The sequence below is a fragment of the Camponotus floridanus genome, unplaced genomic scaffold (genome assembly GCF_003227725.1).
Source record: "Camponotus floridanus strain SB8 unplaced genomic scaffold, Cflo_v7.5 scaffold22, whole genome shotgun sequence".
Taxonomy (NCBI): domain Eukaryota; kingdom Metazoa; phylum Arthropoda; class Insecta; order Hymenoptera; family Formicidae; genus Camponotus; species Camponotus floridanus.
Window position 1 is genome coordinate 373,104 of NW_020229348.1, and position 19,430 is coordinate 392,533.

Sequence of the window (19,430 nt, forward strand, 5' to 3'; positions counted from 1 at the left end):
AGCGTATGCAAAATAGTCTGTTACCACGCAGATAGCCTGTCGCGTCACAGGGCAGCACACCGGACGTTCGGTCTGCAAATTTATGTTAATCGGGACGTATCAGTGGTTCTGGAAGCTTAAACAGACCAACGGCGACATTTAGTTTTACTTTATTTCAATGACTAACAATGAAACGCGTAAACATTGTACGATGCTGTAATACATTACATGTTTGTGTGCAGTAGTGTGTAATTTTATTCCAAGTAAAAATTGTTTACTCTAAAGTAAGAATTAGCCTATTATGCGAAATTAAGCAGTTCAAAAATAGTAATAATAATATTGAATATTTATTGCAATATTTATAGACAGTCAATACTTGAACATTTGATGATGCATATTCGCAAGCCTATAATTTTGAAATTTAAAAGAATTGTAAGAATTATAAAAGAAAAAAACCATTATAAAAGAATTATAAGAATTATAAAGGAATTAAAAGAATGATAAAAGAATATTAACAAAATATTTATAGCATATTAATAAATAGAATAATTTTATTTTTCAAAAGATTTTATCAACAAACTATAGGCATTTATAAAATTAACATTATTATTTTTACGTACCCTTCTAATCATACGCCTACAAGATACGAATCGAAAGACTGACTCGAAATTTTTCTCACGCCAATGAAACCTAAGAGAATAAAACCTAAGAGATAGAGAGAGAGAGTCTCATTGTCAGTTCCCATCGTGAACAATATCTGTGGACCGTATCCAAAGGTTACTTTTAGTTGTCGTTCTATCGTTTTGTGTTACAAGAACATCTGGAAATACTTTAGGAAATACTTTATATCATTTTAGTGTTAATTCTACAAAAGGCTCGTTAATAATAATAATAGTACCTTTTTATGTTGGTTTAACTTGAAAATTTATAGATATTATAAATATTTTATATATTATAAATATTATAAGTGTTTAAAACATTTGATTGGTTCAGAAATATAAAAGTTATAAAATAGATGCAAAATTTCTTTAGCCATCAAAAAACAAAAATTTAACACACAGGAGACTATTTTGTAAATATTTGTTGATCCAATAAGAGCGCTCATGGATCGTTCTCGCAGTTTCACACGCTTCCATCGGTCCTTGGGATCAAAATCTGAAACGGACCGCCATCCGAAGCGCGAGAATCATACACAGGTATCTAAAATCCGCGTTCATGGGAGAGAAATCTTCGAGATCCCCGAAGGGGTTGCTGATATTCTAATTTCAAGATCGTCGAATGACCCCGGCAAATGGTCAACTTTCGTGATATGTATTCCCATGGACGCTGGCTACCTGAGATTTTTTCCCGTTCGCGATGTAGCGAGTAACGAAAATTTACCTGGACAATGTCCGCCGCGACGAAAGAGAGGGAGGGAGAGAAAGAAAGAGGGAGAAGACAGACCTATTTAAATCAGGTCGAAAAAATCCGTTAGGTATAAGTGACCTTCTTCGTGTCCAGCTTGATGTGTCTAACGAACGGCCAGCGGACGCGCGATGGCGGGCTCTGGGAAAAACTATGGTCTAATAGATTCTTGGACGTGGTCGGCCGTTGAGGGATGCGCTAAGGTGTCCTTACACCTGGACGAGGCTACCGCTCGATATTGATATTCCTTGTCCGGTACGGTTTCGTTAACTGGAGCAACGGACGATCGTTCCTTCTCCCCCTTTCCCCCCTATCACAGTTGACTAACCGTGGTGGTATATATTGCCTAGTTAAATCAAAAGCTATCCTAAGACGAAAAAGGAGAATCTTGTTTTAAGCATTGGCTTGAAATCAATTTCTCATGGATAATATCCACGAAATATAATTTTTGTAAAAATGTGAATTAACAGATTGAAAGGATCAGCATATTTTCTTTAAATCTTATTTAGGCAAATTAGGAAAAATGAATATTTATTATTATAGATAATAATGATTTTATTTAAACTCACATAAAAATGTCTTAAAAATGTGAAGAGAGGAATTTTGTTTCAAATAATAGATTACAAGCGATGACATCTAAATTATACAAGTTACACGATGCTTGCATGGTAGGTTTGCGACCGTTGAAATATCCCGCCCGACAAATTTCCGTTGGTCAAGCTTGACATTAACTAGAGCATCGCGCATGCAAGGCCCCACCATTTTTCTTAGAGACCAGCAAGACGATTGGGTAAGCCAAGCCTACGAAATTGCATTTTTTTTTATCCAAAGACTGGTATAGAAAAGAATAGCACAGGATAACGTCTAGGAGATTTACGAGCACTAAAGAAAAATTTAGAGTAACGCTAACATATCGAACAAGTTTGTCGTGGACGCTCAACTATTAATCGAAAACGTTGAAAAATTTATTTTTTTTACAAGAAAATGTATATCTTGCAATAAAATTTATTTAGCAATTAAAAGGAATCATATTTATGAGATATTTATTACAAAATGAAGAAACAGTCGCATATGTTTAATATATTACCATTCCTTGCATATTTAAAACATCGATACGTTAACATACATACTTCATTACAATTGCATATGTATAGCATCTAAAAATTTTCCAAATTTTTCTCTCCAGTATTACTTTTACATTTAAAGTCTATAGTTTGAAATTCTTTTTTATACAAGAAGATAATTGTAGATCTTAATCATAGATTCGTCGACGTGATTCGCATCATCACGTTAGAAAGATTGAAGATTTTCTCGTCTAAAGAAAAATGGAGTCGTGATATAATTTTTATTTATTATTTTTATTTTTTTCGAAATTCAGTGCTACTGATGGAGAACAAACTTAAACAGAATGAGAAGAAACTTAAATTTGCATTTATTTAGGTATTCAGATTTATATTATTTTGATCTGATATAATATTTCAGATAATTTCTGTAAATAAGAGAGAATTTAAAAAAAAATGACAATTAATATTAAATAGTGATATAAAAACAGAGGAGATATATCGTTATAGGTTTTCTTGGATAAAATACGCGAGTTACGCGTATTATCTCCGTAAGTCGTTAAAAGCGCTCTCATAAGAACCGTAAAATTGCTGTCACTATTTTTATTTCTCTCATAAAACGGTTCGCTCGATAAAAGACACTCGCGCTACCGTTATATAACGATATATGCAAGCTTATGGAGGTCTCTTTTTATCATTCGAAAGATATTTATGAGGCTCTCATCGATGACGTCGACTGCGTCTTAATTTCTCGATAATATACATTTTAGTTAGGAAAAGTGAAAAGAAAATGTAACAAAAATTTGCAATTATTATAAACCAACTTTTTTTACTTTCCACACTTATATTTTTCAAGTGTTGATCTGCAATTTAAATTTTGATAGTCAACATTAATTTTTACAAGTTAAAAGTCGACATGAAAATTTTCCTGTTCTTATTTTATTTAAATCAGCATGTAATCTAGTATAATAATTAATTTATCTAACATATTTCATGAATATTCCAAGGATATACAATCTGCTAATAAATTGCTTCTTATATTGGGAAAACTATGCGGAAAGTACATATTTTAACCTCAAAAAATTCATGTTATTTCTTATATACGTATTTTTATTTACGTATTTTACATATATCTACATCTTATATTTTTTATCAAGTAGAATCCGAAATCATCATGTGATTTGTATAAAATTTACGTTCTCGAATGCAATGTGTGATAACAAAAATTTGTAATTGTTGAAAGTGGTCTATTAATCAAAATAATGATTACAATTTAAATAACATTAATATTATATATTTTTAATATTTAATATTTAATATTTTTAGGATAAAAAGTCGAGGATTTTAAACTAAAGTATCTTTTCCAAGTTGTTAAATGCTTTTAACGATTTACGTAGGTTCCTCAAGATATATCTTTATATTGCAAAAAGTTTAAATATGATTTAAATATAAATCTATATTTTATCTAAATTATTTATCATTTGAATAACTTTATTATATAAAAATGATAATTATAAGGCATCTAAGGGTGACAGTCTTTTTCTCAATCTTTGAAATTTGTTTATAAAATTTCATGTTTTTGCAAAATTGAACCTCTGTCTATCTATGTAGAACGTATGCGAGTAATTGTGTCAAATACAGGTACTAATATGTTAATATATTAGTGTTTACGCACGATGTGAAAAATTAGGTGACATTTAGGATCGTAACGGTCTTGGTTCGCAGCCGAGGAGCTCTGCGACTGGTGCAAAATGTTTAAACACGCCAATCGCCGGACAGAGCTCAACGGAACACCACGACGCGATGCCGCCAAAAGACACGTGCATCATATTTTATCGTTGAGCTTTCCTCGCGCGCCCGATCGGCGCAGGGTCTACGTCCACCTAGAGCAAGGGCGTTTAGAATGACCCACGAAAGGGTTATATGTACCTGCGCGACCCTCACGGCTGTTGCCCCGATTCCGTCCGGACGCCCGTTCTGACCTGCGAACCTGAAGACCGCTCTTGTCCACAATCCCTTTAATTCGCGAGGTTCGAGCTGATCCCGCGGGAATCAGGTTTTCCACGTAACCCTCGTAACGAACAGGTAGACGCAAGCGCGAGTATTTACGCGATCCCGTAGGAGCGTGCAGGTATACGACCTTTGACCGGCCGGATCTTTCCCTATTCGTAACCTTGATTCACCTGGTCACAAGGGTAAACCGGTCCAGATTGAACCACAGCCGGTACCATACGCGTTCGATGTGCGTTTAATTTTCGCATAGAACGTTAAAAAAGGACTAACGAAATTATATAATTAAGAAATGAGAGAGATACACGTAAGTGATTTTAAATAGCGCTTCTTTTAAAGACTTCAGTTTACGTATGTGTACTAGTCATGCGAAAGAATACGATAAATGCTTGAAAAACAAGGGAGATCTTAGATCGGATTTTAGAAAAGTTTTTTTCCGAGAAATGATTAATTTGAAATTTCATAGCACATGCAAATTTAATTTTGTCGCGTGCAAATGCAAAATGCATAATCGGATCTTGCGACTGGATTAAAATTAAAAGTAGTCGGTATTTTGATTAATTTTCAATTTTAGATATTATAATCAAATGGTGATAATCAATAAATAATTTATAATTCTTGGAAGATAAATAAATATTACACATTTCAAAATATTAACTTAATAAATTAAGATACATACAATACATTGAAGCTTTGTATATATTTTTAAGATTTAAATTTATAAAATGTTCGTGAAAATATTAATACAGTAATTCAAACTCGTAATATTATTAATGAAGATGTAATAAGATTGGGAAAAAAGAATTCTTTCTTCAAACACAATTTCGTAATATAGTTGAAGTCGTTTCTGAAGTCGGTCTCTGAAAGAAACGGAGAAACATCCTCATCGACCGGACACGTGCACGGTTGGGTCGAGAGAAAAAGGGGAAAAATAATCGCTTCAAGAGAGATGCGCTTTTAATTTGTTTTTGTAGTTATATCCGTTGAGACACCCAAGACACAGGTAAAACTTGATATAACAATAGGGTTGTACGTCCACAAAAGATGTGAAATTTCTTTGTTAGAAATCAAGAAGAATAGTTTGTTACTACAAAGAATATAGATTACTTCTTTTTTGAAATAATCTGTATTTTTTTAAACTACTCATGTGAAGTCAGTAAAAAATTAATTGATCAATAATACCTATATTTAAAAGTTTTTTAACTCTATCATCGTGTGCTTTCATACACATGTGTTTCAGTAAATAAAATATGATTTTTTAAAATTTTTTCTCTCGAGTTAAGTAGTTTTTTTAATATAATAAATGCCAATTTGGATAAATTTTGATATGTAACTATAATATGAAAATATCTTGAATATCTCTAAGAAACTAAAAAAGCTAGAGGTAAAATAAATCTTAAAATGTTGTTATATTTTATGGCGTTATATCAAATCTCTAATTAAATTAATAATATCCAAAATTAATATCTTATTTTATATATTATATATTTTTACAAGAAGTTTTGAAGAAGTTTTGAAGATGTTATTATAAGAAAGAATATATTCCTGAAAAAAATATTGTATAGGGCCTGCAGACAGCATCCTATATAATACACATGCACATATATTCTATAGTATTCTAATAATAAATTTTTATTTTCACACACACACACATTCACATACGTGTACAAGCATATAGGATTGGATAGAATAGAATTCTATTGTTGGATTCTGAGCCATGACATTTATTGAAGTCTAATATATCATTTTTATGTACTTGAATAGGGCTTATCTCTCACAAAATCGGCTCCGCAACGAGATGAAAGAATTAGCGAACACTGTGCAGGAGGCTGCGCAAGCGTAACGTGCTTGTTCTCTATTGGTCTCGTAATGCTGACCAATGAAAGTAAGGATATCCCTACCAGTTTAAGATCTCCGTCAGTGGTCCAGCCTTCGTCTGGTTTCAATTACGCTGCATCAATATAATATATTGCCCGTGCATGCCTTTGCTAATGTTCGATCGCCCAGGTTCTTGGCGACACATTCAATGAAGAAATGTTTTTTCCTTGCTAAATAACGTTAATTAATTTTATTCGCTTTCTAACAAATAATTTTTAATATAAATCTTGAACGATTTAATAAATAACATAGCATTTTTTTGTTAGAAATAACAAAACTGTTTTATATATCTAATTGTTATTTTTATCAAAAAACTTTGATATATTTATTTTTTCAAGATCACGTTTCTCTGATTCTTCTTAATAAGATACGTTTCTATTTCATTTTTTATTTATACACACACACACACACATGCACGTTAAAATATATTTAAAATATATTTTAATGTATCAAACTTTTCCTACGTATAAACAATTGTTATATTATTAATTTATATTAAAAAAAATAATAGGAAAAAGCGGTATTTTTTTAAGCATATGTCGGCATAAATATCTCTTTCTCTCTCCCTCTCTCTCTCATTTTCTTTCTCCCTTTCTCTCTTTTTTCTGTTTTCTATTTATAAGCGATACTGACTTTAAATAAGTCTATAATGAATTATGTATTCGCAGAAGATTTGAAACGATTTACGTAGAAGATTGACATAGCGGGCACCTTTGCGTTTCTTTGATGACCTTACTTACTAATGAAGTTGCGCTCATCGGCGTCGAGGCAACATGTCTTTTTATCACGTAGAGCGATAAGGCGAAAAGTATCAATGGTTAGATGTCATTTTATGGTAATTCGCAGGCTGCCGTTGTTATAGCACAACGCTCTTGAACGAAAAATATTTCACATTAAGAGAGCAAAAATTATTTATATCGCGAAAAAATATCATGAGAAAAATTTCGTAAGGAAATTAATGATTAATGACAAATCAAATAATATGTTATGGTTATATCGTCTTTATTATATAAAGCAGATGAATTTTCAAAACTTATTTTTTTCGAGCAGAGAAATCAAATTTTCATGATTATTTAAGTTCATAATATCTCCATATTAGAGTGCAATTAATAAATTAGATTTTTGCTGGCTGAAAATTTTTTATAAAACGAGAATATAAGGTACTCGCAATATAATCATTCGTATTTCTCGGTTTCGTTTGCGGTGATTATTTTCGACAACTCTGGAACATGTATGCGGAATAATTCGAAGTATTCCCGCTGTCAGTCCGGGATACATAAGTCATGATCTAGAATTCAACAAACGCACTATTTTACATGCAGAGAAACACAATGACTTTCAGCTGTATAATTGCCGCGTAAGTAATGGTTGACTGCGCTTATCGTTGCGATGATAATAATGCGAAGGATGACGGTGCTGCTTGATACGATCTATGACTAGGTCTCTCTTGTTTCAAGATATAGACAGCAAAAGAAAATATAGATTTCTCGTAATAGAAAAATCACATGTACGATCGGCTGTTGATCGTTAATTAATAAAAAACATATTGAGAAGCTGTATATTATTATTGAAATTTATTTTCCACCAGTCTGCTAGAGAAACGCAATAATTTAAATTTATTTGAAAAAAATTTGTTCGCGGAAATATTTTTCAATAAGAGAGGAAAATCTCATGTGTAAAAAGTATACACTTTCAAAATATATTATATATATATATAGCGACATCTTTGAGATGTAAGTCTAAAAAAAAATAATATTTTAGTCGAGCAGAATTCCACGTGGCTAAAATATTATTGCTGAATACTCTTGTAATATTGCGTCGTCTTGCGAGTCGCACAGTATTGTTAATGAGCCGCGTTGTTCGTGAACGATAATGCAGAAACAAACGTAAGTGGATGAGTCCGCTCTCCGATAATCGCGTCTTCCGTTGGCCCCATTAGCCGTCTCGTTAGTAGCTTATTCCACTTTCGTTTATTTACTTGCCAGCCTTAGCGCGATGCAATTACGTGTAATTTGCGCATCGCTGTCTCTCGAAATTTCCGATATAATATATCCTTCGAGATATCATACATAAATAATGAGAATACGACTAGAATTTTCTTCGGGTCGCACGTAGGATAGATGGAAGATATGAATTTTTACATATTTTTTTAAATAATTTAAAATTCAGCATTTATTTGTGTGTGTGACTGGTATTAATTTGCATAAATTCAATCGTTTAAGATCATTAGATATTGTATTATAATTCACTATATTACTCACGATTCAAATAATTGCTACGATAAATTGCCATAATAAATTTTTCATCCGGAAAAAATGAAATTGATAGTAATCCCGAGTTTAAAACAGCTTAATTTATGTGTAGACATAAATACGTAATTGGAATATAATTTATAGAAACCATAATATTCAATCAAAAGAAGTAACTTATAAATGATAATGCATATGGTTGTGACGCACGAAACTTCGCTATTTTGCCTGTGTGAATCTTATTACATTTGCATACAATATACTCATAATAATATAACGCAATTTAGCAAAGATCGTGTTTCAAAATAGAATATTTTCAGATATACTTGAAATATTTGATTGGAATCGTTACACACGCTTGTGCTCTTTATATTGATATGCAAATTATATATATTATAAAGTTATCTCACGTTGCCTCTTTTAATAGAATTAAAAATGATAAAAATATATTAAGAATATTTTGCAGAGAGGGAATTTTTTTTAAATATTATCAAAACAAGTGAATTATATTGAATCTATTCTTGATCAATTTATGCATTGATTGTATCACTAATAAACGATCCATTCGTAAAAGAGTCACGATCTCCGGTGCTCATTTTTCACGTTCGTCCGACATTTTCCCTCCGGGCTTGGTATAGTACGTACGTTAATAAACGATAACGATGTTCGCGTCGAGGTAAAGGGGTTGTGGTCTCGGTACTAAAAAGAGTTGGCCCAGATTTAAGGGTCAGGATCCGGCCTGCCATTGGCCGATAACTGGAGCGAGACTTGATGAAGGGTGGATCTGATTCTTCTTTCGATCTCTCGGTCGCGAGGCTTCTCCCCTATTGTAGGATGCGACTCGAAATTCTAGACCAACGGCCGCCCGAGCACTTTGAATCTCCGATTATGGTAGCTGGTACTTGGAATTCAGATCGTTTCTGGACACGGTCCAGGAATGTGCAAAGCGCTCACGTACGACGTAACGGTGAAACGATCGCGCGCCCGAGAGAGGAATCCCTCGCGATCGTTTCGGGCACTCGTCATCAGGCACTGCGCCTTTACGCGGTTATCATCTCTCTTCGCTATCTCACTCCTCGCAGCGGCATTGATCTTAAATCGATCGATTGCAGGTTCGAGGCTGGCGACGATGGCTGAATCGCAGGAACGGAGGTCGAGTGACGTGGAGCAAACGGCGGGAGCAATAGGTGAGTACGCCACATGATTCTTTTTATATGCGACACATGCACGTCTACCTGCTTATGATGCTTGGTGATATATGGAAATTATATATATATATATATATATATATATATATATTGTATTTGGAAAATTAATGTCATTTTTCACGTACGCTGATAAATTTATAAATTTATACATTGTGAGAAATATATTGAAAATATTGATATGAAAAATTATAAAAAATATTGAAAATATTGAATTGAAATAAATATAAATCGATATCTGAAGTCTTTGAAGATATAATATATAGGTGCGTTTCATGAAAACAGAAAATTCTTATCAGAGTTTGTGTAATTAGGATTCACGTCTCGTTAGGATTCATTTTTGAAGTACATAATTAATAGGAACAAAGCACTGTTCGAGATTCATTATTCTATTCCTGTAACTAATTAAGATAAAAAATAACATTATATTTATTGTTAATATTGCTTTTATCTACTTTAATCATCTTAAATATTTGTTTAAAATAGATGTAAATATAAGATAACAGCCTCTTATCTAAAGAAATAGTAAATATTTGTAGGAGTTTCTAATGGGAGTTTTTAGTAAGAGCGAAGAGGATTATTGAAGCTATTGAAAAAATGATTGAAAATTATCGAAAAAGAAAACAATGCTTGTCGAATGAAAATGAATCTAAAGATATGAACATTATCTTTTTTTTGATAAAAAAAATCGATCCTTGAAATTTTCCAATATTTATCGAACGATATTTCGGAGGAGTCGTACGCTAGAAAATTTCGCGATGATTCATCGGGTACCCCACAAACCCTCAACAATACTGCGCGTGTCCCGATATGCGTGCGGACACGCACTCCGGAAAGCACATGATTCATCGAATGAAACTCACAATCAGGCAATCTGCATTAACGATGCACCGTCTGATTCTGAGGAACTGCCGTTCCTCCGTGCGTTTCTCATCCTTCATTTCTTTTCTCTATCCTCTCTTCTTCTTTCTCTTCATTCATTTCTTTCTCGCTCTCATCTACCGTTTCTGCCCGATTGCCCCGTTACACGTTGACACGGCCTGTGATCATGTATGTTGATTAGTGATATCGCTCGTGAAAAAAAAGACTGATTTGAGAAATATAATGTATCGGAGGAAATTGTATTATAATTTATTTGTGCGGTTTCAATTTTATTACCTGCGATTTACCTGTGTTTGTTGTTCCAAGTATAATTTAAGTAAGATACTTTAAAGTAGGATTATTAACTTAATCTGACACCTAATAATTTATCGAAACATCCTATTTTCTTATTCGGTGAAATATCGGTTCCAAAATTTGATAGATTATAATTTATTGAAATTAATTAAGTAATTTGATTAAAAAGTAATTTGATATAAGCACAGTACCTAATTGAAAAATATTTTGGAATATCATTCAATTAAGTGCAGAAATATGCTTCTAAAATTGATAATTTGAGAGATATATACGTCGATGATAAATAATATAAGAATGCAAGTATTTGTTTTTTAACGGAAGTGTAATTGCATCTTCAATATGCAAATGCATATTGAAAATGTATATTATTAAATGCAATTAAATTTTAGCTAAAAAGAATTCTTATATATTATTTTTTTCATTGACGTATATATTTCAAATTATCAATTTTATAAGGATATTTAATTGAATGATATTCCAGAATTTTTTTCCGTATAGTTTCGGTTACCTCCGATTTCGATAAAACTTTGTGAAAAACTTGTTTTCAGCTTAAAATAAAAGCGTGTAAAAGGAATTTTAGAAACCTATAAGAGAGTTATTTTTTGAGAAATATCGTAAATCTCTGTAAAGGGAATCTGTGTAAAATCTCTGTAAAAGGAATTTGTCTGAAAAAATGTGAAAGGACTTTATTCTTTGTTAAATTTTTATCTGAAAAAATGTAAAAGAACTCTTTGTCAAAATCTTTTGAAAATCTTTGAAAATCATTTGAAAAATTTCGTCTCTCTTTTTTTTCTTAAAAGTTTAAACAAGAATTTTTCAATTTTGGATACTGTGGCTGGAGAAGAATAGTGTTGGATGTTGGTTCACCCGGGACTGTAATGCAATGAATTATTATTATTAAATGCACATTTGTTGATTTTTTTAATATTATTATTTATTATTACATACTTTTATTAGGTTTTTGTGTTGTCACAAATGTCAAAACCTAATCTTCCTGATTTCTTCAGATTTTTATTTCTTTTTCTCTGGTCTTTATAGTATTCAGAATTTTATTCAAGAATTAAACTCTTTCTTCCTCCTGCCTTCCCTTTCCCCTCTTTCTTCCTCTTGCTAAAGCATCACTGATCGAAACGTCGAAGCGAGCACCGCGAAATTATTCGTGCAGAAATAGTTGGTGAACGTACGAGGAAATTTTCCGGGAAATAAGCGCTACTCTTGGCCAGGGCACCATAGCGAGCCGATCCAGGAAGAGAGAGGCTGGGCTCTATTCGATGCTTGCGGATATGATCAGTATGCGTTCTCGGTACATCACTGTGAGCAAAGTGTGTAAACAGGATAACGATATACGTATAATGAAATGTTTTAAAAAATATATGAAGCTCGAATTTAAATATATTTCTCTTTTAATGAGAATTGATGCAAAATTTTGGTAAAGACATTTTTGAAAGTCTATGGAAATATCATTATTTTATCAACATCTTGAAATTAAAACAACAAATTAATTCAGAGGAAGAAATAAAAAAAAAAAAAAAGATACAGAATATTTTATAGATTTAATATCGCAATTTTAATTATGAGGTAATATTGCACGACAACATATAATATTATAAACGTAAGAAAGATGACTAGGAAGATAAATTTGAATTAAGATTAATTTGAATTAAATTAAAATTTATTATTTATACATGCAAAGTACACATACATTAAAATATTTCTCAAATAACAATCCGTTGCTAAGATTCCATCTTATATAACAATTACATCGAAATTCCATAAAAAGTATTCGCCCATAGATAAGAAAAAAAACGAGGAAAGTCTGGTGAGATTATTTCAGCAATCTTGATGCAGTAGGACAGATTGGATACGCCATTAATGAGCGGCTTTGTGCGCGTCGTATCCGCGCGAGTGTCCAGTCCGGGATTACGTAAAACTAGACGCGTTTATTGCACAGCAAACTTTTGCTAATTAGCGCGAGAGAAACCGGCGACCAGCCAGCCGAGATACTCGAGCATACGCGAACGCACGCGCGAGCAACAAGCGTACTCGTAGAGCGGATACCTGCAGGAGGAGGAGGAAGAGGAGGAGAAGTAGAAAGACATACATGTATACGGTCTGTCTCACATAAAAAAAACACACCGAGTACACCATCAAATTGGCGCGAAAAAGATACAGCAACAGTTTCAAAGTAATGTTAATTTGCTCTATTAAGGGAAACATATATTTCAGAATTCAGGTTAATTGAGAGAAAGAGATGAAGAATTCTTATTAATTTTAAAAGTGCCTCAATTCACTAGGAGGCCGAGTTGATTTTTGGTGTTGATTAATTTGCCAAGTCGATATAAAATTTTCGACGAGAGAGAACATCCAGTGCCAATTATGTACGTATAAAAGGCAGCGCAAGTTTTATACTACCGGGATATCCTGTATTTAATTTAATCTTTTCTCGCGATGTCGAGAGCGAGATCCGTTACAATATATACATACTTTTTTATTAGCGTTTATTCGAGAAAGTCAAAGATATGCTTTTGCATAAGATGCGTAACTTTACGCATATATGTATATTTCTATAGACGTTCGCAGACTCGAGAGAAAGAGAGAGAGCTAAATTGCAAAGGATATTAAAAATAATTCGATAATAATGTAATGATTGATAGACTATCATATGTGTTTCAAATTATAAATGTTACAAAGCAATATAAATATTGTTATTGTAGAATAAATGTCAAATTTTAGAGATGGAGGATAATCTAGACAAAAATCATTAGGGAGAAATAAATCATTCTAGGCAAAAATATCTCCAATATCTATTCGTCCAGAATATTGGAGATATTTTTGCCTAGAATAATTTATTTCTCTCTAAAACAATAGCTATAGATACGTTATTAAAAATATATTTTATGATAATTTTCTGTGATTTTCCTATTTTGTAAAGCGTTTCTACTAACCCAAATTAAAATCTACATCGACGAATAATGACTTTCGCTCTTTCTTTGATACCGATTTAATCCACGTCTGCTCGTATATTTATGTATGTGGGTGGGTGTGTTCATGTGCTTTGCAGGTAGCAAAAGCGTGTCGGTGCGCGGATTGGTACACACGTAGAGACGGTATACGTAAGAGCATCACGCAGGGTGGCTCATCGGAGAGGAACTAGGAAAGTCTCGAAAATGATGAGGAAGCGCTTTTATTTATGACTTGAATTCGTCGAGTAACGAAGGCACGCTTCGTGATTGACCGATAAGGCGATGATGAAGTCCACGAAATGATCGAGTGAAAGAGATGGCGAGCAAAACTTTTCTTTTCCTTTATTCACCATTATTAATAAATCGTAAAGGATAACGACGTATCAATCTCTCAATATATTCTGTCAAATTTAATTAAAGTTATATTTATATAAATAAAATTTTCAACAATCCTCTGAAATTTATAAGAAAATATAGTCAGATTTATTTAGTCATTTGTCGTCCTCTCTTTCTCTTTCTCTCTCTTTAATAATAATTAAATTATAACCTATTAATATTAAAAATTCTTTTAAATATATATAATTAATATTAAAATTAAAAGAAAGTATAAAATTAAAAAATAAAATATATATATATATATATATATATATATATATATATATATATATGATTAATATTAAAAACTAAAAAAATATGTACAAGACTTTCTCAAAAATTTTTCCATACAAACGTTTATTGCTTGAGAGTTGAAACGACATGTAAGAATGAATTATTATACGACATATTGCGAGATAGCATAATACCTTATGCCTTATAAAGAGAACAGTTTCTATTTTAATTCCGCGAATGTTAATTACCTCTCTCGTTCTCTCTCTCTTTCTCTCATCGGAGAAGGAAGCGATCCATTTCAATCTAGATGTATCTATTTATAAGCGAATTGAGGTACACGCGGCGATCGCGAACCAGGTACTTGCCGCTTTTTAGAATATGACTTCCCCCTTCCGGTAAGGAAAAGAAAACGCGCCGCTGATTTATCTCTGGCCGCTCATTTCACTCTCGCCGCTGCAGCGCGCTTTACATAGATTCTCACTGCTCGCTAGACTCGTAATTACGCGCATTGAAAGGCAACGCCTCACTTTGATTCCCATATTCGCGTAATGTCCGGCATGATGCTTTATATCGCTGGCTTTCCGATTAATTGCTTCGCAACTGCAATTATAATCTAACGAGGAATGCCTCCCTTGCTCTGTACATCAAATTGTTTACATGATACGAATTGATATGCATTTTTTCGAAACGCATAAAGCAATATGAATGATTATTTTCGAACCATCGCGAAGAGATTTTCTTATATGATTTTATAAGATGCAAATGAAAATTCTGCGAAGAAATAAGAATTAACATTATAGTATATTTTTTTTATTTAAAAATAACTTTTTAAGCTTTCTATATATAAATAGTAATTTATTTTTTATATTAGTAATTAATTATTATTTAACTAATCAATTAACAAATTAGTAGGAGTTGCAATAATTTATTATGATGTGAGTCATAAACTCGTAAGAATAATTAATCAACGTATGACGTTTCGCTGAATAATCATGTTTTGCTAAAAAAGAATATATTTTGTTATCGACCTCTTGACTTACAATTAATCTTACTTGAGTCAACGAAGTAACAAAACTCCTGTACTTAATCTCATTAGATTTATTTTATAGCTGAAACTTGTAGAACTGAAACTCACTTTCAAAAGAATAATTAAGCAATAACAAGTAATAGTAATATAAGATTATTAATTTCTTCTTATACGTTTCTTAGCTAATGATACAATTTCCCTTTTTTAGAAAATAAATATCTCAACTCTTGGAAAAAAAGAGAATAAATAATATTTAATCTAAATATAGTATCTATATATAAATATTATTAGAAAGATATTTTTTGCAATATGAAGCCTTTATGAAACGATATTAATTTCATGTGTACAGAAAATTATCTTATTTGTTATATATACATATATATATATATATATATATATATATATATATATATACATTCCTGGACAAAATTAACGCATAATTTTTTTTTTAAATTTTCGTTAAAATTTAAATATCAGCTTTTAAAGAAAAAGTGAAAGAAAATAATGCGTTAATTTTGTCCAGGAGTATATATATATTCATATCTATGAATAATATATGTATGTACAATAATATATACAATTGTTTTTGAATCAACTCTTAATATACGAGAAACGTCAAAAATTGATAACGTCAGAATCGACCTTTCTCTGCGTATGTATTGGTATGATAATCAAGTATGCTCGAGCGATTATCCCACGCCCAAAAATTTGACATCTGGATCTGGGGAACAGGTAACTTACGTGATAATACGCTCTTGCGACACACGCACATACGAACTCGTCGCGCGATAGTACTTGCGTAAACACGCGTGAAAAGGAACGTGCTGCACGATATCGCGGACATGACACGGCTCGCCACGAGCAAATTAGCCACGGGCTCGTTATATACTTTTTTTAAAGGTTGCCACCGACCATACGAGTGCGCTCGAGAGAGCGGGACGAGTTTTAAAAAAAACCTGACGAGAACCTACCGAATATAATAACCTACGCGGAGTAACGCGGTTCTCCGCGGAGTACAGGCGAGAAACTACGTAATTCCATAATTAAACTTCATAATTCTATTAGGACTCGAGCTTCCGCTCATAACGTCTCCCCCTTCCCCCCCCTCCCTTCTCTTTTATTCTTTTCTCCCGCAAGAATTATAGAGATGATAGCGAATCGTTAATAGCGTTTACTAACGCATGTATGCTGGGAATGGAGCTTCTTAACGAGACCTTTCACCTCGTCGAATTACTATATCTCGTTGTATACGTGGAACTTGTCTTACGTACATTATCAATTTAATCGAATATCTAATCGATTTAGATGATTAATAATCAAATTTAATTAATGACAATGTTTTTATTAGACACTAATATTTAATTATTTCTCTCTTTATATTACGTATAATTCATATAATTTCTTTATTCAGATATTACATATAATTTATTTTTGTATGATTTTTTACACAATATATAATAATATAAATAAAATAATATCTCGTGTATTCTTTATCATCGAGATAATTTCTCAAGTTTTGGAAGAAGTGAGAATCTGATAAAATAAAAATTAGAAGAGATAAGTATACACACAGGATGCGGTAACCTTCAAAAACCACGTGCTTTATTTCGACCCGCGTTATCCGGATGATATAAAGACGATGAGTCTTATCATATCGAACAATAATAACCTCGCGATTTATCGAAGAAGGACATCCTTTTCTCATCGTAGAAGGCGTTCAAGTTTGTTATTTTACACAGCTTTATTATAATCGACTTTCTCTTTATATCATACGTATATTTTCTTTTAGATAGACCCAAAAATCTTTAATAATATAAAAAAATTAATACAACAATTTTTAAATTATACATAATAAAATGTGACAAAATATTTATATATCTAAATACATATAAATAATATGCATACATATATGTATATATATATATATATATATATATATACATATATGTATACATATTATTTATATGTATTATTTATATGTATTATTTATATATATATATATATATATATACATATATGTATGCATATTATTTATATGTATTTAGATATATAAATATTTTGTCACATTTTATTATGTATAATTTAAAAATTGTTGTATTAATTTTTTTATATTATTAAAGATTTTATATATATATATATATATATATATATATAAAATAAAAAAAATAGAAATTTTCAAAATAATTACAAAATAATTAATAATAAAATAATAATTAATAATAAAATAATTAATAATTTAATAAAAAAAAATAAAAAAACATATGTGTAAAAATTGTTTTTCGCAATAAGAAAGAAAATTAAACGTAAAGAGAATGTTTCGGAAAAGAGAACTTTATATGTAATATACACACCCACCATTTTTACATTTAGATATTCTCTAAAAAATAAATGGAATTTTATCTTAAATCCGGAGATGTGCCGTCTGCTACGCGAGAATGGCTGTGTCGCACGTATATATATAATATATCCGAGAGAGAATCTCTTTACAAAAAAAACCGGTTGTGAAAGTAAAGATGTAAAGACACCGAAAGAATAGAGATACAAAGGGCAAAAGGAAGGGAGGGAAGTGAAAATGTATGACTCGCAAGCTCTTGCCAAGTGGTACCCTTTTTATTGCTGCGCTCGACCTTTCCGTTTCCCTACTGCGTCTCGTTTTTCAATGGACCATTTCTTCTCAAGGGCCAGTTTGCCCGGAATCGAGATCGCTTCGTCGATGGAATCAACATCGCGAGATGTTCAACACACGTGCCACGTTCAACCACTTTATAATTTTCTACCACTTCCTGTCCGTCTGGTTCGTGGCTCCTCGTGTCTTGTTTCTCGTCTCGGCTTCCTCTTCCTCGACTTCTCCAATCCTCGTAGTCGAGAAGAAGGAAATGACGTATCACGCATAACAAACCGATACGTTGGTCTCGATTGTACCTGTATATCGGTGACGTGTTACAGGAAAATCCGCAAATTTTGCGACACTCTGTTGATTCATTCTCTTGATTTGACAGTGTTTTTTTCTCGGTATTAAAAAAATTAATTTTATGAATTATTAAAAATAAATGCCAAATTTTTAGCTCCTAATATAATAGAAATAAAAGATGATAAAATATAATTTCTTTATTTGAGTTTAAGTACATTTCATTTTGTCAAGAATTTAAAAATTAATTTTACCAAGCTTTGATATTGAAAGTTAAAAAATTGTAAACAAAAAAAGAGAAAAATATATCTTTTATTATTTTCTATATATGAATAATCTTTAAGAATAATAATCTTAGCATTATTTAATTATAAGCATTATTTAATCTTAGTATTACTTAATTAAATTGTAAATCGGTAGAAAATAGAAAAAAATTTTTAGGCATTTTTTTTAGGCTGAACAGAAGATATGGATGAAGCAACAAAAGGTTACAGAGACAGCTATTCATGCTTGAAAAATAGTTCCACGAATACTCTTATTGTTTATTATACTTCCACTCTCATCCATCAAACTATTTGTTCTTGCTTCCGTGCGGCTCCTTTTGTCGACGTTCTCTAGCGTTCCTCTTCTCGATAGAGCTCACAATCAGAAGAAGGAAATGACGTTCGACGCATAACAATCTATCGATGCAACCTCGCTCGGGGCATTGTGATTTTTTCTCCCCTTACAATTAGCGTTCTACGAGTATTACGCAATGGCCGATCCTGCAATGTGTCGTTGCCTCTTTCACGAGTCGCTGGTGTAAATTAAAATTTTATTTTATCGAAGAGTAATCTTCTATGTGTTTGATACTGTAAACATAAATTTTAAAGAAAAAAAAAACAGACGTAGAGGTACTTTTGTTTACACAAAATAATAACGTTTACTAAGTTTAGAGTTTGGCTGCGTTCAATAGAAAAAG

At 31.8% G+C, this 19,430-nt stretch overlaps 1 protein-coding gene across 1 annotated transcript in view; it reads left to right on the forward strand.

Moving 5' to 3' along the window:
- LOC105254215 (ras-responsive element-binding protein 1) overlaps positions 1-19,430 on the forward strand; it is a 66,637-nt gene that overhangs the window by 5,373 nt on the left and 41,834 nt on the right. The window contains exon 2 of the mRNA XM_025408620.1: positions 9,694-9,768. Coding sequence (XP_025264405.1) covers positions 9,711-9,768 — 58 coding nt within the window. The 5' untranslated portion in view covers positions 9,694-9,710. The remainder of the gene's footprint in view (positions 1-9,693; positions 9,769-19,430) is intronic.